Raw genomic sequence first — 25,682 nt, 5'->3', positions numbered from 1 at the left:
GTAGTTTGATTTTAAAGTTTTTTTTTTAAAGACATGTTTACCATTTCTCTGGATTTTTGGAGCAGCATGAACGTGCCAATGAACTGGAAATAAAACTCCTGTGTAAACCTTGTAAACATTGTGGTTTAGAAGAACTGATATGAGACACAGACATGACAGAGACGCACCGTAGACCGACCAGTGGAAATTTCTGGTAAGAAAAAATTCTCATTTAAATTTTATGAAAATGAAATAAATGGGAGAAAAGTTAGCTAGTAAATACAGAAGCTCAAAGATTATTGCTAATAATGAAAGTCCTTTAACTTCAATTGAGAAAAATTACTAATAAGTATTGTAGGTCAGGAGGTTACTATTTTATTAAAATATATATCTTAAAAGAAATCACAATTCTCACATTTGGCACAAAAGTTGTTTGACAAAGTAACTGTAAAAAGGCCCGCCCTCCCCTAAAGAGAAAAGGAAAGTAACATTTTATGGAAGGATCACAAATTCATCTGAAAGTGCATGACACACAAAGGAAGCCTTTTTACATTAACACAAAAAAAATGTTTTCATTCATTGTTGAAAAATGTTGGTAAATTTCTGTTATCAGTAGTAAAAAAAATAAATTATTATACATGCCAAAAAAATGTTACAAAGACTGTATCCCTATTTTATGTAGAAATTAAAGTTCACTTTCCATAATGTGCTAAAAAAAAAAAACTACACTTAGTTTTCCCAGATGCTCAGTAACAGTTAAAGATACACATATCCAATAAAATGCATTGTTTATTAAGAAAGGAAATAAAAAAAACTGAGTAAATGCATGAAAACTGTATCTTAGCTGCAATCTAGCTTCATATTTAATTTGATATGCTTTTGTTTAGTATGTTCACTCAGGGCATGTGATGCTTGTTCTTAAGGTGTTTACACTGGACTGTCAATAGTGCATGTACCCGCAGTTGATGCGAGATGTCAAAGCAGTGCAAATCTTGCTTCAGGCTTTTTTATTCACAGCTCTAAGACTTGGTGGATTATAAATCCGGTCGGGCACAAACTGTAATTATTAATTTCCTCTTTATGATCAATTTTCAAGCGCTTGGCACTTTCGTGAATTAAAAGGATTGCCTTCTGTACCTCAGTACCATAGACTGTATATTAGCTGACAGCTTGACCCCTCCCCCTTGCGTTCCAAATAGGAAGTACCTGCTGGCTTCAAGAAGACAAAATCTCATAGACTTCTATTGAGAAATAAACAGTAATTAGTCAGTCATTCTATTTGTCAGCACATTTCTTGCTCTTATAGCTTGTTCTTAATATCTTTTTGATAATCCAATTTTTTTTCACACTGTTTATTTTCTTTATTGTAAATTATTGAAGTTATACATGCATGGTGCCCGCTGGCCCCTACATCAAAGGTTTGATCAACAGATTCAGTGCAAGGGGTGTGGATTTTGAAAAAGCATACTCCTGATTGGCGCCAGTAATTGCCCTAGAAACGTGACTCAAACCGTTTAACTGCCTTCAAATGGTGATGCCTGAAGTGCGTAAAATGGTGACTGAATTGGCGTCATTTCGCTGGAGGTAAGGCATTTTTTATGGATGACGTCACTCTTGCTTTGTCCATTATTTAGAGTCAATGAGAAATACCAATTCTGTTGGTCAAAGTTCAACCTGATTAAACTTTCAGCTCATGAACGCTAGCAATTTGAATGCATATACATGGACTTTTTGAACGCCGATTGCAGAGGGCGGTATAAACGTAGCTCAACAGAAAAACACATTTTTATATGAAGATCTTTGCTTTCCCTCCTTATCACAGATGGAATGAATGAATGAAGTGTTGACTAAGTTACATTTCTATAATCATTCAACTACCAGTATTTACAAACTGACTAATGTGGCTAATGTCAAACCTCAAAAATGAAATTCTTTTCTCCCCTTTGTCCCCAGGGAGTCCGTAGTCTATCCAAACACAAGTCATTACATGAGGTACAATAAGTATCCAGAAAATATGGAGTGGACATATTGACCTGCATATAGTCCAGATGCCTGATCCGATGGGAGCTGTAAATGCACAGTGTCTCCTTTCCGTAACGGAAGTACAGCGCTTCCCGAAGCCTGATCCAGCAAGCCCTTTTTGTACTCGTCGTAAGTGTACATCACAGGCTCATTGTTCTTCATGAGTGCCACCCAAACGTTACTTCCTTTGCAGTGGACATGGTAAGCAAAATAATAGATCCCTGGTATGGTACAGGTGAAAACTCCATTTTGGGGGTTGTAGTCCTGGTTGCCGTTGTGCAGGAGCTTGTCAAAGATGATGGGAGAACCAACGGGGGGAAATGGATTTGTGAGCTTTGCTGTAAATGCAGGCATGTTCAGACTACTTTCACTTATACTGCCACTTTTGGAGGGTTTGTAAGTTTGGCCATTGAAAGGGCCACTGTGAGGGAGGATCTGTACAAGGTCAGGAGATGAAGCAGGTAGTCCTGGAGGACCAGGGGGCCCAGGTTGTCCTGGTCGCCCTGGAAGTCCAGGAGGACCGTTAGGACCTGTGTTTCCTTGAGGACCAATTTGACCAGGAGGACCTGGGTATCCCTTGGCAGGATAACCTGGATTACCAGGTGGGCCTATGTCACCTTTTTGTCCTGGAAGCCCAGGGGGTCCAATAGGTCCCCCTGGACCTGCGTGCCCTGGAATACCCTGTGGCCCTTGATGGCCTTTGTCTCCAGCTGCTCCCACTTCTCCTCTTGGTCCTGGCAATCCTGGAGCACCATGTACACCGGGTAAACCCCTAGTACCAGCTTCTCCTTTAGGGCCAATGGGTCCTTGCAAACCTCTTGGTCCTGGTTGCCCAGAGTCCCCTGACCTACCAAGCTGTCCCGGAAAACCTGGAGGTCCTATTTGACCCTTCATCCCCGGATTTCCTCTTGGGCCCATAGAGCCATCCTCTCCCTTTAGTCCCGAAAGACCAAAACCCCCAGGAGGCCCAATCAGACCAGGTGCTCCAGGCATTCCATTGTTCCCATCAGGACCAATAACCCCTGGAGGACCTACATGACCTTTGTCACCTTTGAGGCCAGGTGTTCCTGGGAGACCGGCATGCCCCTTATAACCCTTTGGTCCTGGATATCCTGGTTTACCATAACCTTGCAAACCTGGAGGCCCTATCAAACCAGGAGGACCTTGGTCCCCTTTTCCTCCTGGAAGCCCTGGTTGCCCTCTGAAACCATCTTTCCCAGGTTTTCCGAAGCCTTGAATACCTGGCTGTCCAGGTTGACCTCTTTCACCAGGGGACCCTGATGGGCCTTGTTCTCCTGGAGTACCAGGTTTTCCTGGTATCCCCGGTTGCCCAGGTAGACCATTAGGGCCAGGGCTGCCAATTCCAGGAAGGCCAGCTTGTCCAGGTGGACCTGGGGGACCACTAGGTCCTTTCAAACCTGGAAAACCAGGTAACCCAATTCCTTTTTCTCCCTTTGGACCAGGAGAACCAGGTAACCCAGGCATCCCTTTTTGACCAGGCTCACCTGGTACACCTGAGAGTCCTGGTAGCCCTTGACTCCCTGGCTTTGAAATCCCTGGTAGTCCTGTAGGTCCAGGAAGCCCAGGTGGCCCAGGAATTCCAATTTGCCCTTCACCACCACTTGGACCAAGGTCCCCTTTTGGTCCTGGTAATCCAGGTCCTCCAGGTTTTCCTGGCAACCCTGGTATACCGGGTTTTCCAACCCCTCTGTAGCCTTGGGGACCAGGAGGCCCTGGCTTTCCCGGTGAACCTGGTATTGCCTGCCCCGGTAACCCAGGAGGCCCCTGTGGTCCTGGTGGCCCTGGTAGTCCAGGGGGACCCTGAATTCCTGCTGGGCCCAGTGGTATACCTTCTCCTCCAGGGAGGGGTGGACGTGGACCTTTAGACCCTCTGAGGAAAGTTTGTCCTGTAAACAAGAGAAAGCATAAATGCGATATCAAAAAAAAAAACAAAAAAACATTAAAGCTTATTCTAGTATTGACCTCACCTTTACCATCAGCCAGGGGTCTATGTTTACTCATTTGCAAAGGCAGGTGAGGGAACTCTTTTCCAAACTGAGGCAGTAAGGGAACATCTTTACTGTAAGGTGAGCCTGGCATCTCGTTCCCCAGAAACTGTGGTTGGGGAAACCCGTCATCATTGTACTGTGGTATGGGCTGCTGAGGTGGCTGTTTCTGTCCATAATAAACTCCACCATGCACCAGGTTTAAGAAGCAGAGCTGGAACACTGAGATGAGTTGACAGGAATAACCCTGGAGTACAGCAACCATTTTCTGCAGAGAAAAAGAAAAAGATTAGAATGGACTTAACATGCGCAATTGTTTGTGAGAAATATATGGCCCTACTTTAGGAGGAATCTTCCCATAAAATGCACATAAACATAGAAAACATGTTCAGATCTGACTCTAATCTTTTCTAATGTTTTAAACATGTTTAATCTGCCAAGCACACTGTATGAAAACAAACATGGGTACATACAATTATTTTCAGCTGTGGTTTAACAGTGAGACTGGATAAAGCTGCAACACAAACCATAACTTGCTTACATTTGTTGTGCATCTCTTTTGTAAAGCCATCCAAATGTAATCAATGAAAATAGAATTTTATCATCTAATATGGGAAGTACAGTGTTCACTTGTTTATTGCGTGGGGTTCGTTCTAAAAATAACCCATAATAGATTAAATCTGCGCGTAGGATTAAAGATGTTTTCAGGATGTAAAACCCTTCACTACACACTTGATGCCTTTTCTAAGACCTGCATGAAATTTTTTTACATTGTTTAAACTCTCAATGTTCAAATCTTTGTTGTGGCAAGCTGCCCATGGACACAGCATGCAGCAAGATTTACTGGCAACCACTCCAACCAATCAGGATGTAGAATGGAAAACAAGCAGTATGCAAAATCACATTAAAAAATCTGCAAAACAGCGAGACAACGAAAGGTGAACCGCGATATAGAGAGGAAACACTGTATATCAACCTAACCAAAATGTCCAAGCTCTGCTTTTTGTTGAGTTTTGCAACAGATGATATTTTTTGCCATCGGAAGACAAGTATAGCTAGAAGTATAACTTTTACAAATCAATATTAATAACTATCTATTCAAAGTGGCACATTTACTAACCTTTGTTTGTTTGTACTTTTTAGAAAGTTCATTTAGAAAACCTTGCATACATTTATGGCCAAGGCTGCTTCCTTTTTAGAATGTTTAAAGTTCGTTTTCCTGTTTTAAGGAAATTTGATGTTCTTTTTATGAAATGTAGTTTTTAATTAAAAACTTTCAAAGTAAGTCTAGGATTTTACTGGTTCCTCTAAGAATTGCCACCTTACAGTGGAGATGGTGTGTTGGCAAAGGGTTATGACAACTATAGTGATCATAGAGGCTATTCTGTCTGCCCCACCCAGCCAGAAACAGAGTTGGTGAGCATCTGATGACCGGGCCTCTTCCCAAAGGATCTGGCCAGGCTAAATGATTCCTTTATGGCCCACAGGAAGTGTTAATACAAAATGATTGAGATACTCTGTCACATTTGAACGTTTATCAGAAGAGTTATTGAAACAGGAAGTCCGACTCTGTGAAGATCTTTCTAACTTTACCAAGTCCTCTAAGTCCTGGATTCTGATTGGTTGACTCCGCCTCCTCTTACCCTCCTTCCCCCCCTAGTTCCATTTTCGGACACAGATCAGTTTTGACACAAGTTTCACGCAAGGAATGTGTCAGAATTCAGAGCGCGGTTGTGATTTGCGCCAGCAGATTCGACACACACAGACGCACATTTGAGCAGTTATAATCACAGATTTGAAGTTGTAACTCTAAATGAACACATGCAAATGGAAATTTGTCAGTTCACAGCAGAAGATTTTTACACACAGATGCAGATTTTTTTTGCACGAGTATTCACATTCTGTATTACAAGTTCTCAAATCAAATCTACAAGTGCGTACTTTTTGGAGCATTTTTACCTTCATACTGCCCCTCCCAACTCCTGACACTCACAACAGTTTTCTGCTTCTCTCCTCTTCCGAGTTACACACACGGAGCCTGCTGTCTGAACGGTCCTCGCTGTCTTCGCCTCGCACGGGATTCCCCCCCTCCCCTCGCCTGTGACGTCACGCTGCCTCACAAGCTCAGTCGGAAATAACAGCATCCTTCCTTTGGAGTCTGGAAGCTTTTTGGATTTATGGATCTCTCCCAATAAACTTGATTGACAAACTGTGCGTGCCTTACCTCATTAACTCATAACAATATAATCCAATAAAAACAATTATTAATTATTTAAGAAATAATTGAAAATTGTTTAGCTTTAAAAAATATGTTCTTTTTCCAATCATAAACAAAGCTTACAGAAGGTCAAGCATTTTGCCAAAATAGTGCTCAGTATTAAAAAACTGTGCATTAAATACAAAGGTCTTGGGATTTTGGGGAATGTCATAACCCTTATTTTTTAGAATTGCTATAATTATTCTTATTTTTTTATTGTTTTTGTTCTTCTTCTTATTGTTTAGCCTGAGAGCCTATAAGGAGGGTAAAAGAGTCTCCGGTTGCAATCCCCTGTGCCCCGCACAAATTTTTGAGAGAAGAGGAGACTCTCTTTTCCACTCTGGAGTTCTGGATGTGTTATTTTCTCTTTAGATTTTGAAACTGAGATGATTTAACAGGAGTAAATTTGACTTTCATGAGGCTTTGAGAGCTATACCATTCCTCCAAAATGCACACATCAGATAACTGAGCAAAATGACGGAGAAATGTCTGATCTATTGTCAGAGTAGTTTATTAGAACTCATCAATTTAATACATTTAAACTCATTTTTTTCTTATGTCTTGATATCTACTGTATCAGGATCTTACTTGACACAGGACGTATTTTATTTTAAAATGAACTTGTATGTGCTGTCAAAAGTAATTCTATCCATCCATCACACATCCATCCATCCATCCATCCATCACTCAATAGTTGTAACTATTTATAAGCTACTTTTTATGAATGAATGGCTTAATGGCTACAAACATATTATTAGAATGAATCTTTCTAAAAGGTAAAGTGGGAATTTGCGGCTCTCCCTGCATTTTGGTCTGTATAAAAATGGACCAAATGGCTCTCTTAGTGGGAAATGTTACCGACCCCTGCCCTGAGATAAAAATGATCCTTTGACCTTGGTTGAAGAGTGGGGTGAAGCTCTAAATGAACACTGGCCTGTAATGACCCCCTCCGTGGAGGAGAAGGAGGTGGCTGGACTCAGAAAGGTCTTCAGCTACCACATCTAGGAGAGCTTCAGCCAGGTACTGGGGTAGGCTGGAGACACTGAGTTTAAGTGGATCATGTTTTCTACCTTCATTGCTTGAAGCTGTGGCCATGAGAGGGGGATGTTGACGGGCAGCATTTACAGTATTGTTGAAAACCAAAGCTCTCAATTTACTGGTAAATCCATGTGGCCAAGCGCTCCCTTTTAGATGGGATGACAATGTCAGAAGAGAGCCACTGTTCCTCCCCATTGAGAGCAAGTAAAGGTGGCTAATGGATCACTTCTAAATGCCCCCAATGGACGGCGGGAGGTTCTCCTTTGCAGAACTCAAGGGCGTTTCTTTGGAGAGGAAGGGCTGGGAATCTCAGCTTAGATTGGTGCTCCCTGTGACCCCTGCTCAAGATAAGTTTAATTAAGTTTAATTAAAATAAGAGTCAAAACACCTTAAATTATTCTCCAAATGACCCTCGTCAAAAAAGGAGGGCAACATCTAACTTAAAAGCTCCATCCGATTGGTCAACAACACGAAGGGCTCCATCTGATTGGTCAAATGGATAAAGGGATTTATTCAATTTTTAAGATTGTTTTTAAGATTGTTTTAGCACGTTTTAGGTTTACCATTTCTTAAGATTTTTGCCAACTTTTGCGAAATAGATATTGCACAGCTTGAAATCGCGATAACGATAAATTTGCGATTAATTGTGCAGGTCTACACCAAACATAGAAATCCAGACTTTAAAGAAAGCACAAACACTGTTTACCTTCAAAATATCTCAACCTGTTTCACTCCTGTACCTCCCTTGTCTCCTTTCACTGTTCATTCAGTCTTATGTTGCTTCTCTGGGTGTTTTCTTATGCATTTATGGGACAGTGGTCATGAAATCCAGGCTGCAGTCTTGTTGGGCCCTGCAAGAATGGAAAATCATCTCAATTGAAGACCATTTTTGAAGGATTTGGGCTTTGCAGTCAGATGTAAATGCTAATTTCTTTCACACTAGTAAGAGTAACAAAAAAAACTTGATATAGATTAAAGCTGAAAAAAGTAAACATCGTATAGATAAATCCTGAAATGTCCCTTCTTTATACTGTAAGCCTTGTGCAATCCTATGACCCCACCCTTACATTGACGTGTTCTCCCTACCATGACAAAGGTGGATAAAGGTGGAGAGGATTTCATGTAATCATGGACACCAGTGAAAATCACAAATCATTGAAGAAAAAAGGTTCAGAGCACTGTCTAGTGGGTCTAGATGACCCAACTCCCAATGTTAAAGTGCCTAGGATAGCACAAGGGTTAAGGTAAATTCAGCACCACAGACAGAGACAAAAACAATAAATGTAACTGACTATGACTAAGTGACTATTAAACAGGATGAATTTCTGACAAAAGAAGCGTTATTTATTTTTTTGGCTAATATGTTATAGGATTTAGATCCAAAAAGTCAAATTTAAAAACTCAAAAAATTAAAGCATTTAGACACAAAAGTTGGTTGAAAAACCCTTTAAGAATGAGAATACATTAATTCATTTCACAAAAGTGTAACAAAAATTGTAAGACTAATTTTCACAATAACTTCTTCGATTAGATTGTAAAAAAATAAAATAATAATAATAATAAATAAAAGGTGTCCACATAGAGAATATGTTTGTTAAATATATAATTAAAATAGATTAAATTAACTCAATTTTGTTATTAGTTTATTTTCCAGACGAAGCAATAAGACAGCAATTTGAGTGTCTGGACCACAGACCTAGTAGAGCGATAATTACTAAATTATAAGGACATTACACTTTGATATTTGATTGCTCTGTATAGGAAATAAAGTGACTTCCTGAACCATCTTGTTGTGGTTTGTTTATATTTTCCATCCCACAGGCATTTGTTAAATTCTTACATATTTCCTTTGGAAATTCCCACATGTAATTTGCTTTGATTCCTTTTCCCAGCTCTAACATACGCTTGCAATAGCATGCAGATATGACTGATATCCATCGAGTTTCTCTATAAGTAAACTCAGTACAATTCAGACGTTTCACCATGAGCACAAAATGTCTCCAAATCACATCTGTAAATACGTAAAACATGTAAAACATGTAAAACATGATCTGTTTTTTTTAAACTGGTTTCTTTACTAAAACTCATCTGGGAGCAGGAACTTCAGTTAAATTTAAATATCTCTAATTTGTTTTCCCCTCAGTTCATAAACACTAGTTATAAAAAAAGTATTTCCACTTGAATTGTGCTAAGGGAAGTTTTTTTGAATTAGTCTTTTACTGCGTAACTACGACGACGGAGTGTTAGGGCTACCATAAAGAAAATAAATAAACATATAATATAAAATCATAAAATAATTTGAACGTCAACATTTTACATGAATAAAATCATGCATTTGTTATTTGAAGTTTGTATTTTTTTCAAAGACAAAATCATGCTTTTTCAATAATGACATTGTATTTTCAGCAAAAATTAAAGTTACATTTACTAAAAAAGTAAAATAGATTCAGCAAGAGTCTTGAGCAGTTAGATGTCCATCCAATTTTTATGAATTGTCTGCAACATAAATTAAACATTTTAAGCATGTAACATTTTACCTTTGAAAAGTATGACTTTATTACAGTAAAATTTTGACCAAAACAAGATGTTCTTCTGTTTTTCTTGGAATAAAGTTAACTTTTTGACTAAAAAAACAGTTTCTTTTCACTCATAGGAAGTAAAAACAAAGTAACTTTCAGCTTTCACATTATTATGTTACCTTTTTTTTGCAGTTATTCTTACTGGTTAATGCAGGCAAAAAGCTGACACTGCTGTGAGTCAGCTGTTAGAAATGATTTTAGTAGAAAATATACAAAATAGAGTGTTAAAAAAGTACAGTTTCTCTTATAGTAATAATAACAATAAGGTCATCTTTATTCAACTCAACACTCAAAACAAGATATTTTTCTTTTCATCCAAGTTTGCTTTTGTGTTTGTGAAAATGGGTGGAGTTTATAGCATAAATGGTGATTCGAAAAAACTGCAATTGCTTTTATTTCCTCTTTTTACGTCAAACCTGTTCAGGGGTTGACCTCTGGGGTGGGCTGCTTGTTTCAATGAAGCTCTCTGCCAGGACTTATAACCACAGCTGGCTGCACTTGGTGATAAGCCATCCATCTTTTATCACATCCAGTCTGGCTTTGGAAACAATCAAATTTCCATCTCTCCTCTGTTTTCTTCTCCTGACTGATTCCAGATGGCTTTAATAAACAAAATCCAAAGAGCAGAGGCACGTTGTTGCTCAAAAGCACTGTTTCCAGGTGAAATTGCTTGCAATGATGATGTTTTTTTTTTGTTTTTCGTGGATTATTGTAAGTATATTTTTTAGATTAAGACAAAAAGCTATAATAACTGGAAATGCACAAAAGACCAGATGTCATTAAAATTTTATTTATTTACTTTTTAGGGGCGGGTTTTCTTTTTCTTTTTTCTTTGGCATTTAATTATTTCTTTCTAATTCTAAAACACACATAACCACAAAAACTCCCACTCACTTGATGCATATGTTGATGCTTATTTTTCAGCTTTCTCATTCATACATATATATACATATATATATATATATATATATATATGTATATATACACATATATACATATATATACATATACATACATATATGAGAGTATGGGGCCCAGGTCTCCTCAGCCCAGGGGTCCCATCCCCCGAGTATTAATATATATGTATTAATTTTTCATTTTTATAATAAATGGTCAAATTACATAAGCAAAGGATGCCAAAAGATGGGATAATTTTACTTTCTTTACGTCTGCAGGAAAATTAAAATAAATTTAATTAGAATCTACATTTTTTTTTATTATGACTTTCTTCTTTTACTAAGCTTAAAGTACTTTAGAGTCTCATTTCCTTAATTTTTCAATTATATCATCACATTTCTCACCATTATATTTTCCTCAAACACTTTTCTTTTTTGGTTTTAACTTTTTTTTTGTTTGAACGATGGAAAGTGAAAATGGAGATAAAACATGTAACCCTTAAATATTAAGCTACTTTTTTATCATAGTTTCTCTAAAAAAAAACTATAGGGTGCTTCAAAAGACCCATTTGAAACTTCGTGTGTCATGTTTTGTTTGCCCTAAATCACAAAAGAGGAAAAAGTACTCAAAAGAGTTTCACTTTCTACTTTAAAACTTTGTGCATAAATTGTATCTTCCTTGTCTAATTGACACTTTCTCAAACACACTTTAATTAACTTCTTTGTCCAACTCACTCGAGTGTTTCCTCTCCCACAGTTCTGGGGGCCACAATTCACAGAATTTCTGGACCAGACTTGTATCTCCGGCAAAGATCGCACAGCAAAGAGAATTATTTTTCTACTTGCCTTTTGAGTTCTGTCAAAACAAAATATCCCATTTCACTGAATAAGAGTTAATAGCAGCTTAGAACTCCCTCCTTTGCATACTTCTAAGGAAAATTACACCGCTTATTTTCCAGGACAGGTTCTAATATCTTGCACAGCAGGAAGGAAACACTTTTGAAGCTTCTCACTTTTTCCTAGCTTTTAGTCGGAGCATCAGATTAATCCAAGTCTCAACCCTAATTTCATCTACTGCTCAAACCACAGGCTCCACTGGAGGAAATGCACGGTTTGCGGCTGCATAAATATATATAATTTTTATGAAGTGCAGGTATGAAAGCTTTCTCAGTGCAAAAGACCAATAGATGTTGCTTTTTTTCTACTCATCCATTTTTTCATCCTTAGTTTCAGATGATTTCATTAAATATGAGCTCGTCAAATATACTAATACTAATATACAATACGAGTACTTGAAATTGTCATTTCTGTGTCATCATATAAAAGAATATGATGCGGTTGCTCATATTAGAGGATTTAAACACATTGTTTTTAATGATAAATTCTATCTGTTCTATCCCAAAAAGGATAGAAATTCAATTCTAGAAAGGATGGTTTGTTTAACTAAACCACTTAAAATTATAAAATGACAAAATTCTCCTCTTTACTAACTAATGCAGCAGCATCAACTAAATAAAACTAAACAAGGAGCACTAAATCAAGAGGACAGAGGTGAATAAAAAAAAATGGATTAACCTATAAAAACACAAGTTTGTCTATTGAAAGATTTAAAATGTTTCAACATTTACCTGTGCCTGTATACTGTTTTATAAATTTCTACAAAACTTGAACAATTAATATGGTTTACAACAAAATTCCTACAAAAGGTAACTCTAAGGTTTTTGTCCAAAAAGTGCTGATCCACAGCCAGATTCATCCACAGTTCATTACAATAAACACAAAACAACTTCAAAACACCATGATATATTCCTGTGATGTGATTTTTATTCTAATAACTGCATTTTTTCCCCTTTTTGAACCATTATATCTACAGAAACATGAATAAATGAATGCATGAGCAACACCTTCAACTTTTTAATTTATATCCATTCTCTGTCCTAAAGGACGTAAAACTGAAACTTCAAACAAGATGTCCATTCAAAAAACTGGAATACAAACCTAAACTCAATGTTCCCTTTTAGTTTTTACCCAATTTCTAAGTCCTATTAAAACTACAAACCTTAAAGTTGTGTTTAAAACAATATTTTAACTTTAAAAAATGCAGATTTCCTTTGTTTTAGTCTGGAGACCAGAGACCTGAGAAAAAGGAGCGTGTTTATTCCAAAGAAGCAATTTAAAAAACAAAACTGAATTTCAATAAATAATTAATTATGTTAATATTCTCATTTTAGGAATACAATTTATGGAACTCCAGACACGACATTCAAGTAATATTAATACATTTTTCCCTCAAATGAATCATTTGTGACCACGAATTAAGGTCTTGCACACAGAAGTTAGTATTTCATGGCCACATATTGACAATATCTTAGCATTGTGTGTGCACAAATGAGTGTTTTAGCATCTTCTTTTTTGTTTTTTAATTTTTTTTTATCTTGTCCTTTCCAACAGCTGGGCAGACAGATGAGAGCTGAAGGCCTCTTGTGTTGGACATATTTTCCTTTAACAACAGGGGTTAAGAATCCTCTGACAAACCAGAGGTATGACTGAAAGGAGGGAAGAAGAGAGAGGGATGTTAGAGAGGGGGGGATAGGAGGGTGATTATAGAAGGGGGGTGGGGGGTAAAATTATGAAGGAGCATAAAGCACGAAGTTTCTGGATGGTTATACTCATTACAGTCAGGTTCAGATGTACTACAGGTCTATAAGGGCGGGGCCTGTCCTCACACACACTCAAATGTTACAAACATACCTGTTGGCTCCAAAAATGTTGACATGTTGACATGTACACAATACAAATACTGTTCACACACGCATACTAATGCTTATATTGTAAAGGTGAGCTAACACCTGTGCTCAAATGAGTGTTTATGTTCTTCTTAAATGGATGGTGGAATGCAAAAAGAAGGAGGGAGAGTGCCCAGCCATCCCCACACCAAGACCCCCGCCACAGCAGCAGCGGCACCCAGGACCCCCCAACATCCGCACGGTAGCAGATAGTGATAGAGATAGAGAACAACCGCCCTCCAGGCAATCACATCAGCCACCCAGGCCAGGGCCGGCAGGAACGCCACAGGGGCCCCCAAAGCCAGAGAGCAGAGTAAAAGCTCCAGCCCAACCAGAAGAGCAGCCCAGAGTTCTGGGCATCCACCCACCTCAACCTCAGGCACGAGTCGGCCAGGAGGAGGACACCCAGGAGAAGTGGGGGTCCACGACAAGTGTTGTAAACATGGCCCGACCAGGCTCAGCCACAGTTGGAAGGTAGGGGACAGATGACCGAGGTCCCACATTCCTCGTGAAATGCATGTGTGTGTGTTTGTGAGAGTTTGTGTGTGCATTTATGTGTGTTTGTGTTGGAGTGTATATTTTGAGGGGTAAAGGGTGTGTGTACTAAGGGGCACTAGGCACTGAGAAGACATCTCCTGATTACTCACAGTAATGTCCAAACACCCTCCCCACCAAGGAGGCCTAAATGTCTAAGGTGCAGTTAAAATTGGTGGGTAGGGCGCTGAAAGGACATCTGCTGCTTGCTGGCAGTGATGTCCAAGCACCCCCCTACCAAGGGTCCTACATGTCTAAGGTGCAATTAAAACCGAGAGGGAGGGGGCCTGTTTCCTGTTTCGGCAACCATGGCGACCACTTCCAAGTAGCTCCTTCGCCCAAGAGGCACCGCAGGTTGACCCCCCATCACCCTGATTGAGGAAGAGGATAAGTCGGGGACAGCTGGTAGACTGTCCCCCGGTGGTAAACCAGGCCCCCCCCCCCAATATAGGGCCCAGGTCTCCTCAGCCCAGATGTCCCATCCCCCCGAGTATTTAAGTATCTAATTTGTGTGCACAAAATGCTAAATTGTGTCCCAACTTGCTTGTGCTAGCTTGTGCACAAAAAATACTAATTAGTGTGCAAAAAATACTACTTTGTGTGCACAAAGTACTACTTTGTGTGCACAGAATACTACTTTGTGTGCACAGAATACAAATTTGCACAAAATGCTAATCAGTGTTCACGAAAATTGAACTGATAAGTAAGGCTAGCTGGGTAGCTTTTAGGGCCTCAAAAGACTTGTACTGTGACTGCTGATGACAGTTTGTAGAAATTATTGTGCTGCAGTAACACTGAAATATCCTACCTAGAAAAAAAAAATGATCCTCCTGTCCAGATGTTTTTGCAGAGCAGTATTTACGAGGGATAATAAGAACTACCACTCTGTGCTCAGGAGTTTAAAAAAATCTTTTGGACTGAAACTTAGAGAGCTGTAATTCCAGATCTGTGTTCAGAAACTAAGCTGCATAACTTTCTGATAAAACATTTAATAACGACAACACATTTCAAGCTGCACAGTAGCTCCAGGATCACTTTAAATCCCAGAAGCTGCTGGATCAGGAGAGGAAATTCCCCTGATCCGACTAGAAACTTTGGTCTCGGCTCATTAAAAAAAAAAAAAAAAAAAAATTTAAATCGCTTTTGAAAATAGAGTTCCTAAAATATCTTTAATCAAGTAATTGGTAGCAAGTTGCAATTTACCTGAAAATGCCAAACATATTTCAACCAAATAAAAAAAGGAGAAAAATAACCTTTTAAATTGACATAACAAAGTCAAAGTTTGCAGCTATTTCCTTAAAGGACATGTATAAGCAAAAAGAAGTGTTGAGTAACTTGGAACCTGAAAAGTTGAGGTTCGTCCAGGGTTAGTCTGGCTTCACATGAGAGAATTTAATCCTATTGGATCCCTGGACGCAGACTCAAAAATGGCGCCAAAGAAAAAAATTATGTGTAAAAAAACCCCAAAAAAACCCAAAACAGCTCATTATCTCTGAATCCTGAATCCTGAATGGACAAATTCCATCAACATTTTGTGAATACCAGTGGTCCTTTAAAAAATCTGAGTCGGAATGTTGGAATGGTTTTTAAAAAATGCATTTATGACTATACTTTTTGCTCCAAAAGAAAAAAAAAATAAGTGTTTTATCAAAATATAAGTCAAAAGTGCAGATTATATTTTTTTTAAATCTCCAGCCTCTTGCTAAAATAGTTTGATGTTGTTCTTTTTTTTTTTCCTCTGTTGTGCTCTTGATGCTGCCACAACCACGTTCCTGTGAAGAAAAGTGGTTAAGGTGGGGGGGCTAACAAATCTAGCAGGACGTGTGTTTTTTGTAGCCTAAAAGCTGATTCTAAATTCAAGCTTTAACCAAAAAGCCATGCCCTGCCTGCATTTCTGCTCTCCTCTGTTTAATCTGGAACATTTAAACCCAAAAACCTTGAAACACAAAACTCTTTAGCCACAAACCATGTCAACATACACATATTTTGAGCTACACTGACAGACGTGCAAGAGAAAAATAGAAAAAACCTTAAAAGTCCGGGCGTTCCATTAACTGGTGCTAAATCCTGTCAGGTTGCTGCACAGTGCATTTATTTTAAATGGCTTAGGCCAGAGTTATTCTTCCCAGGTGTACGTTCTGGATTTCCTTTTCTCCCTCTTTCTTTCTTTTTTGCTGTGTGAACTGTCAGATACCGTCTTTAGAGACTTCTGTCAGCAGCCTCTTCACAGTAAAATCGAATGAAACCGCACAGTTTCCATGTGTTACCACACAAAGATTCTGTTGCCCTGTGACCAATGCATGAATTAATCGCGAATTGTAACTGAAAGTATTCAAATGAAGGCAAAACGGAAGCTGTCCAAGTCTAAACATCACCCAATCCTGCTGTTCAAGCGGTGACAAACACCTACCTCTGTTGCAGGGTGAGGTATCACTGAGGGACAGAGGCTGAACGGCAGCTCTGGTGGAGTTCTGGCTTTTGGTGGGTGGAGCTGAACAAAACGGAGAGAGGAGACACATTAGGAGATGGAAGAAAATCGGGAGGTGGGAGGAAAGGATCTGCACGGGGAAACAAACCACCTCTGGAACTTTGCAGCATCGAGCAGACGAGAAAAGTGAAGGGGAAAGAGGAGACCTAACCATCTGCGCAACTATATATCACGAGGAGGAAGATTCTCGTTTGACTTGGACCTCTCTGTGCATTCTTTGCACGCAGAATGATTTAAGGGGAAGGGTCTTGTTTTGGTTAGCCGGCACTTGCTGAGGTCAAACTGGAAATGAGAGGGGAGGTTTTTGTGGCAACTACAGTGCATTCACAGTAGTTGATAAAACCATTTCACCGCAGAGTCCATTCAGAAGGTTTTTTTTTTTTAAATAACTGATTGCATTTCCATTTCCCTTGGAAATGAACTGCATGAATAAGATCTTCCTGTTTTTACAACTTTGTCACTCGGCATAAAAACACGTTTTATACTCTGTAAACTAAAGATTTTAAGTCCAAACTGGTGATCTTGTAGTTTAAGGGTCACAGATCTTTAAAAATAATAAAGTGCTTAGGATAGCACAAGGGTTTTAGACCCTTTAACAGGATGTTAATTGAATGTAATGGACAAATATTGCACCATTTTTGCGTAACGCAAACCAATTTTCTTTTTTAATTTTGCAGCATTATTGAGCAATGGCTCCAAAAGCTGAGCAAAAAAATAAAAAATGTTAGAAACATTCAATAAATCAATGGAAATGTGACCTAAAAAAATCTAAGATGGGAATGTAAAGGTTAAATCAAGTTAAAAAAAAACTTGATCCACAATTAAATATAATGAGGGATCCAATTAATAATCAAAGTAATAGAGGTGTGATAATTACAAGCCTTCACCAGCTAAACCATTGAGAATAAACTGGAGAAAAAGTGAAAACTTAATTTTGTAGCATGAAATACTGGAGCAAAATTCAAATGTTGATCTTTATTTACAATCTTTTCTGACATTCTGTCGGGGCGACAGCTCTTGTGTGGCTCGGTTAAAGAACAGGAAGTAGTTCTGAAATACACGTACTGACAGTTTGTTTCAAGAATTCAAACTTCGTTTACGTACAACTCGAATACAGTTGCATTTTTTAAGTCAGAAGTTACACCCTTTATTTAAATTTTAACTTCTTTTTCTCAATCAGTTAAAAAAGCTTTTTTGCAGCCAAAATCAAGATCCAGGTGAGTGTGTTTTGATTATTTGTTTTGCTTTCTTCCCACCAAAAACTTAATTTCTCAAAAAATAGAAAACACTGCTAAAATGTAGTCTGTATTTTGCCAACAGTTTACAAAACACAAGTTAAACCTGAAGCACTTTGTACAAAAGTTTTATTAATCAACTAAAGACTAAATAAAATTCATTAGAACTGAGAGAAAAACTGGCTCACATTTTTCTTTTTTTTATAAATAATATTTGTCAAAAGTGCAACCTAGTGCAGTCAGACGGGGCAAAAATTGAAGACCATGGTGACTTTGTTTGCTAGTTTGATGATGATATTTTATTTTGGACATATATTTTAAAAAGGAAAGATAGATCAATATGACAAAAACACAAGAAATACCTCAATGACTAAAAAGTCACCTTAGCTTCAGCACAGTTTTACGTCTCATTTTTCTGTTCGACCGTCTGTCCAGAGCAGCCTGCACTTTCTTCTCACCCTAAAAAAAGCAAGGATTCCAAAGATGGGGACATGTGCTGGAGTTTTCTGCTTAATGTTGCGGGTCAGCACAATACTTCCTGTTCTTTTGACTGTTTACACATATCCAACCAAATCCGGCGCTCAGCCTTTGTTATTCCAACTGAATCTTGTAAACAGAAACTTCTTGGTGAAGGGAAACAATTACAACATGAAGGAGGTCGCTTCAAAGCTGCACCGATTCTTGGCAGGTTTGGAGAAGCGATTCGGTAAAGCCTCGTACAAAATCTTCTCTTATACCAGATCAAACGTTATCCAGCTGTCTCCTGAAATTCATCACAAGATGGATGATGAAAGCATGAGAAGAACAGTTCCTCCCAAACTTCCAGGGAAGTTCACAACAGGACAAAAACAAAGAGAAGCTCATTTATCTTAATCTGAGCTGAGACAGCTCCATTCTGTTCAGATTTGCCGCTTTTGTTAAGAATTTTGGGTGCTGGACTCAAAGAGTATTGAGCTTTTGTCGAAAACAAGTCAGGAACAAGGGGCAGAACATGCTCTTTGCGAACAGCTGCTTCAAATTTGATGAATTATTCCCCGTGCTTTCCACTGTGCTGCTATTCTGGGCCTTTAACGTGTTCTCATACAGGAGTTGCTTGGAGAGAAAACATTTCAGCTGCCCTCAGATTGATTTCATGGTTTCACTTTGGAGATTTCTGCTTGTTGAGTTGACGAGCAAATCGAAAAGTTGATTCCTGACTGCAGTTGTCCAGCCAAATAAGAAAAATCTTTAATTTATTCACATTTTTTCCATTGAAGTCAGGAAGGTAGAATTCTGTTTTTACATCAGAGAACAAGAAGCGGTCAGCTGCATGGAAATACTGACCTCATACCTGTCTGCTTTGCAGAATTCCAGTTGGTGCAGTTAATAGCCAGCCACTTAGATCCTAAGGCCAAGCTGCAGCGTTATGAAAAACCCAGGCAATTACTTTTATTACTTCATGTTTCCTGCTCCACAATCAGCTTCTTTTACAGCTTGGGTTGGCAAGTGTGATCAACAAAAAGAGCTAGAACAGGACTTTTGTTTACTATCTTGTCTCCAGAAATTTCACGCTGTAGAATTAAGCTGCTACAAAAAAAACAAAAAAAAAAAAACAAGACAGACATTGTGTCAGACAGCTACAAATTTTTGCTAATTCTGCAACAGCTTTCAAACTGCTTCCATATGACCGACGGACTCAGGAATGGAGTCGCTGAGAAAATCGTTTGTTGGAGAGTTCAGGCCTTGTCAAAAAAAAAAAAAAAATTGGGAACACCTCAAGGGGCTGAGTTGTTTTGGATCCTGCAGGGAACGTTTCAGAGGTGTGAAAATGGCTTTCAGCTTTGCGAAATTCAGCTTTTTCATTTTTATTTTTTTTTCAAGATTCGAGCAGTTCTTTTATGCTGGAGCAAAGTCATGAAAATTCAGGTTTGTAAAAACATGATAATATGAAAAGTTGGTTTAAAGTCAACAGTTTTATGTAAATCCTGAAAGTTAGCAAGTTTAACAAAAATGCAGTTTTTAAGAATGATCTTGAAGATACGTTTAAGTAACCATTTCCAATGAAAAGTCCATGTAACTGCAGATTTTGGGCTTCTGCATTTAAAACCCTAGTGTTCACACAAGTTTTTAGAACCATTTTCAGTCTCTACATACAAAACGGGCAGCCATCGAATGCACACTGAAGGATAAAACCATTGTCCAATTAGCAACTAGGATTTGGTAGTGACATATGCCTTGCATCCTTTTTAACCCTTGTGCTATCTTAGATGACCCCAGCCTTACATTGACATGTTCTCCCTACCATGACAAAGGTGGATAAAGGTGGAAAGATTTCATGTAATCCATGGACACCAGTGAAGATCACAAATCTTTGAAGAAAAAAGGTTCTGTCTGGTGGGTCTAGATGACCCAACACCCAATGTTAAAGTGCGTAGGATAGCACAAGGGTTACGTCATGGAAGTGCCAACCGATCATGGAGGAGAAATAAATAAATGTGGTTTGTGACCTGCTGGACTTATGACACCAAGTCTTTCATGCATCGGAATAGAGCTGTGAAAGAAAATGCCTGGAATAAGATTCACCAGATTTGCACCGCTTTGATATTTCGCTCCAAGCCTCTTCCAACTATAGGGACATGCACTGGTATTGGGTAGCAACAGTCCTGTGTGAACACCAGGGGAGTTCTTGAACGCGCGTCACATACCCCATGTAAATGTAGCAATGAAGTTACAACAAAACCCAAATAAAATGGGACAAAACAGTTCAGAGAATCCAGGACTGCAACTTGAATGTATACATGATCAAACGTAAAACAGATGTGCCCTCATCTGCCATCTAAAGTAACGTCATCTGTCATCTGCTTCTCATCTCCAATCAGCGTGTCCTTTCAACACCTGGCCGGGTCTTTCTTCCTGACAATTGTTACAAGATGCCAAGTTTGAAAGTAGTCTCTTCCCCGTTTCTGTTCAGTTGCAGATCTCAAGCAGCTCATCTCCACCCCAGTTCTCAGCGTTCTTAACCTTATTGAGATTGAAATATTACTACCACGAACTAAATGATACCACTAAGTGATATAACATACTGAAACTAGAAAAAATGCAACTCGTTAATGTTAATATTTAATTGGGTGTCCTGAGATATAATAACAAAGACATTTTAAAAAAGAAAAAAACAAAGAAAAGGATTTTCTACTTTTAAATGATCCTTTTAAAAAAGATCCTCTTTTAGATAAGCACTTTCAAGACTATAGCTCCAATCATACCACCCTCAGAAACTTACATTTCAATGAATCACTTTCTATGAAAAATCTATCTAAATACGTGTAAACACGCGTTACAGGCTGCCTCTTGCGTTTACACAAAGCTATACAAGTTTTTACAACCAATTTTGTGATTTCAAACTAGAACTGTTTATCAGCTTGACAAGAACATGTGAAACAAATTTCCCACTTTCAGTCACAGACATAAAAATGCATGTTTCATGTTCCTTCGCCATCTGCATTTGCACTGACCTGAACCCCACCAGTGTTCACTTTCTGTCAAAGATGTCTATGAAGAATCTCATTCATCCAGGTTGTAGTAGGTTTAGGGGCTGTCATCTGGACTTAGTTTTTAAAGTTAGAAGACGTTTCACCTCTTATCCAAAAGGCTTTGTCAATTGTCAAAGCCTTTTGATTTATCCATCCATCCATCCATCTTCCTCCGCTTATCCGGGACCGGGTCGCGGGGGCAGCAGACTGAGCAGAGATGCCCAGACTTCCCTCACCCCAGCCACTTCCTCCAGCTCCTCTGGGGGGACCCCGAGGCGTTCCCAGGCCAGCCGAGAGACGTAGTCTCTCCAGCGTGTCCTGGGTCTTCCCCGGGGCCTCCGCCCAGTGGGACATGCCCGGAACACCTCTCCAGGGAGGCGTCCAGGGGGCATCCGGACTAGATGCCCGAGCCACCTCAGCTGGCTCCTTTCGATGTGGAGGAGAAGCGGTTCTACTCCGAGCTCCCCGCGGGTGACCGAGCTTCTCACCCTATCTCTAAGGGAGCGCCCAGCCACCCTACGGAGGAAGCTCATTTCAGCCGCTTGTATTCGGGACCTCGTTCTTTCGGTCATGACCCATAGCTCATGACCATAGGTGAGTATTGGAACGTAGATCGACCGGTAAATTGAGAGCTTTGCTTTTCGGCTCAGCTCTCTCTTCACCACAACGGACCGATAGAGCGACCGCATAACTACGAACGCCGCTCCAATCCGCCTGTCAATCTCACGCTCCGATCTTCCCTCACTCGTGAACAAGACCCCAAGGTATTTAAACTCCTCCACCTGGGGCAAGGACACTCCACCGACCGAGAAATGGCAAACTACCTTTCTCCGGTCAAGGACCATGGCCTCAGATTTAGCGGTGCTGACCCTCATCCCAGCCGCTTCACACTCTGATTTATGATTTCTATTATTTCTGTTAAAGTTGCACTCCAATCATCTCTTGATCTTCTTCTCAGTGGTCTTTTAATGATGATCATGCAGTTTTTAGTAAAAATTAAAAAACCTGTGTAACAGTTTCTGCAGAGCGGCAGTAAGTCATTAGAAATTCACTTTTGCGTTGTTGGTGGGATTATCTGTGTGGAGCAACCCCATCCCCCTTTCCTCTTCCTGTTGCAAAGTGGAGCAGGAGCTTGTGGACTGCCCATTATATTTATTTTAAGTCACAAATAAGATTTTTTTCTAGAGTCTGCTACTGATTCACAACAATCTGAATAAAGAAATACTCAGAGGGTCAGATGGTTGATGGTCAAAGGGGTCATAGGCCCATACTGGCAGCCGTGCCTCTGTCAGTCTGCCCTAGGGCAGCTGTGGCTGCATTAGTAGTTACCATCACCAACTATGAATGAGGAGTGAATTAATAATTGACACTTTTTAAGCCCTTTGAGCTTCTGGGAAAGGGTAGATAAATCTAATCCATTATTTAAAAAAACTCAGAACATTTAGTCATTATATTAAAAAAAAATTATTAACTCTAGGCTGAAAATATTGTATTTTGGTGTAAATATTCTTTCATTCATTCATCTATCTTCTGCCGTTTTATCCCTTTAGGGGTCATGGGGCTGCCGGAGCCTATCCTGGCCACCTGTGGGCGACGGCAGGGGGCACCCTGGACAGTTCACCAGTCTGTCGCTGGACCACAATCACACACCCATTCATTCTCACACCTAGTGACAATTTAGAGTTGCTAATTGACCTACGAAGCATGTTTTTGGACAGAAGGAGGAAGCCTGATACCCCGGAGAGAACCCACGCATGCACGGGGAGAACATGCAAACTCCACACAGAAAGGTCCTCCATTGGTGTTCCACTTCAGGTCCCTCAGCCGGGACTTGAACCGGGGCGCTAACCACTGCGCCACTGTGCAGCCCAAATAGTGTTATGTGTAAACCTTGTGCTATTCTAGGCACTTTACAATTGGGAGTTGGGTCATCTAGACCCACTAGACAGTGCGCTGAACCGTTTTTCTTCAATGATTTGTGAACCTCCCTGGTGTCCATGGATTACATGAAATCTTTCCACCTTTATCCACCTTTGTCATGGTAGGGAGAACACGTCAATGTAAGGCTGGGGTCATCTAAGATAGCACAATGGTTAATTTTGTTTAAATATTAGTTGTTGCTGTTTGCCACCAGCCTCCAGTGGTCATTTAAGAAACTGCAGGATTTGGTACTTCCAGGTTTGCGTAATTTGAGTTTTTTTATTTGATTTGAAATGGTTTATTTCAAGCAATCAAATCAAATCATTGTGCACAAAAGCATTACAATTATCAGTTGTACATTCATAAAATGATGTATCAAACTTAGGATACTTAAACATAAAATTAAATATTGCTTGAAAGGGATTGGAAGCAAGCAAACTTATATAATACCACCCCTGTTTTTACCGTAACCATTTTATTACATGATTTATCATTATCCGGTTCCTAACTTTTATCAGACAGAATTAAGAATTCTTAGGAATCAATAAAGCACATAACAAAGATGAATTACTTAAATTATTATGTAAAAGAATAACTATTTTCTCAGAATTAATGATTATACGGAAAATTTTACATTTATGGTCAAAGGAGAAAAAAGAAACAGCCATTACGGGCCAAAAAGTTAACATTTTGCAGTTTTGCAGGACTGACCTCTCGTTGTTAAATGTCAATAAATATCCACAAATTGCATACATTTATCAGTGGTAGTTGTAATTAAGGTTTTGGGTGGTAATTGCGATCATTTGGAATGAAAAAAAGCTCTGCTTTTTGTCCATTGTAAAGAGACTTGTGAGAGTTTGGCCAAGTTCTTCACAGACTTTGCTTCTGCCTGCAGTTATGATGTCACTGCATGAAACGGTTAAGCCAGGGGTATCAGTAACATCTGTAGGGCATGAAGCCAAACGGTCCCACAGCGGTGAAGCTGAACCGTGTACTTGGGTCCAGTCACAACACATCTGGTCTGCAAAGCTGAGCTTCTACATCACTCACTGCCGTCTGCTGGACCTCCTCAGAGGAGAAACAAGAAAGACCATCAATTCCTGCTGGAACCAGTTAGTTACCGTGGAGACGATCCGCTTGCTCTCTCGTGAATTTTTCTGTCTGGCTGTTAATCCTGACGACTCAGATCCTTCTTTGAGTTAGGGCTGCTTGAAGGTTTGCCTCCGTCTTTGGACGCCAGTTGGGGAGTTTGCCAATGACGAGGGGCGAGCAACACAACACAAAATGTTTTGGACGTGACAAATTGTCTTGAGTGAAGAGCATCATCAAAGCTAGTTGGTTCTACGAGAGGTCGTAGTTGTATTTCAACCTTGGAGTCACACTTCATTTGAACCTTTGTGCTTAAATCAGTAAAAGAGGGCTCAAAACCCATTTTTAGATTAATATATCAAAGATAATCAGATTCAACCCGGAAGTAACCGTAAAAAATATGCTATCTAATGTTGAATAATTTTTTTTACAAAATTTCTATATTTCTAAATTTCGGATGAATTGCTTGCAGAAATGTACATGCACAGATCAATGCTCCAGTATGCACGTAGCGCCCGAAAACTGACTTAAAAACTTGCTTACAGACGCATGAACGCAAGACTTTTCAACGCCCAAAATGCTCATTTACACGCATTTACATAGACTTTTCAATGGAAGTGGCCGTCTCGAACACACGTTGCTGAAAGCAGTGTGAAGTAAGAGATTTTTACCAAGCCCACAGTTTCTATGTCCTTTTCCTGCATTTCAGAACTCAAATATATTCTCAAGTTTGCAGGTCCTTAGTCGAGTTTTTGAGAAAAGAAAGACCCTCTCACACATCAGGAGTTACAACATTGCTAAAGATGACAGCTGCACAGAAAGGTAAACATTCCCGTTTCCATCTCACAAAGGAAAGCGAGTCACTGCAGCGTGCCATGAGGGACAGCTTGGGAAAACATTGTGTCGGCTCAGATGGACGGTGTCGGAGTGTGGCTTATTCATTTTGTCACCATGTGTTTTTCCTTGGGGTGATGTCAAGCCAATTACCAAGGAAAGCCAAGGCCCTTCTTTAAATCCAGTGATATCGCAGGAAAGGATCGTTAGCTGCTAACCGCACTTGCTGCTATTTACTGCAGCCATTAAAATTTCATGAACAGAAATGGCAGGAGCAGATGACCCCTACCAGAAGCTGCTTGGTTCCACTTTTTTGGTTAGGATGCGCCATTTCAGCAATTAAATGGCAGCATTGGTTGGTTTACAGGCCCTTAACCCTTGTGCTATCTTAGATGAACCCACATTGATGTGTTCTCAGTAACATGACAAAGGTGTCACTTTCGTGTAACTATTATTAACCGTGTTAATAAATCGTGTAACTTACATCAGCCTTACAAATACTACACATAC

General features: G+C 39.5%; 1 protein-coding gene across 2 annotated transcripts; it reads right to left on the bottom strand.

Moving 5' to 3' along the window:
* Positions 1-331: 331 nt before the first annotated feature.
* Positions 332-16,590, bottom strand: LOC101163151 (uncharacterized). 2 transcript variants are annotated; one of them, XM_023964823.1, is made up of 4 exons: positions 16,508-16,590; positions 8,009-8,153; positions 3,990-4,275; positions 332-3,908 (listed from the first exon to the last, which is right to left on the bottom strand). In XM_023964823.1, exons 3-4 carry the CDS (start codon positions 4,270-4,272, stop codon positions 1,963-1,965), a joined length of 2,229 nt encoding a protein of 742 aa, XP_023820591.1. In that variant the 5' UTR covers positions 4,273-4,275; positions 8,009-8,153; positions 16,508-16,590; the 3' UTR covers positions 332-1,962. The 2 variants fall into 2 exon arrangements, with proteins under 2 accessions (XP_023820591.1, XP_023820594.1); XM_023964826.2 differs by lacking the exon at positions 8,009-8,153 and having other exon boundaries at positions 16,508-16,571.
* Between the last annotated feature and the right edge of the window lie 9,092 nt (positions 16,591-25,682).

Source organism: Oryzias latipes, chromosome 2 (assembly GCF_053564925.1).
Source record: "Oryzias latipes strain Hd-rR chromosome 2, Olatipes_Hd-rR_3.1".
NCBI classification, from domain to species: Eukaryota; Metazoa; Chordata; class Actinopteri; order Beloniformes; family Adrianichthyidae; genus Oryzias; species Oryzias latipes.
The sequence above is the reverse complement of the archived record's forward strand: the minus strand, read 5'-3'. Positions and strand labels throughout refer to the sequence as shown.

Excerpts from the sequence above, each read along its gene's own strand:
- LOC101163151 (XM_023964823.1), bottom strand. The coding sequence starts at position 4,272 with ATGGTTGCTGTACTCCAGGGTTATTCCTGTCAACTCATCTCAGTGTTC. Across the intron at positions 3,909-3,989 it reads ACCCCTGGCTGATGGTAAAG|GACAAACTTTCCTCAGAGGG; the intron begins GTGAGGTCAATA and ends TCTTGTTTACAG.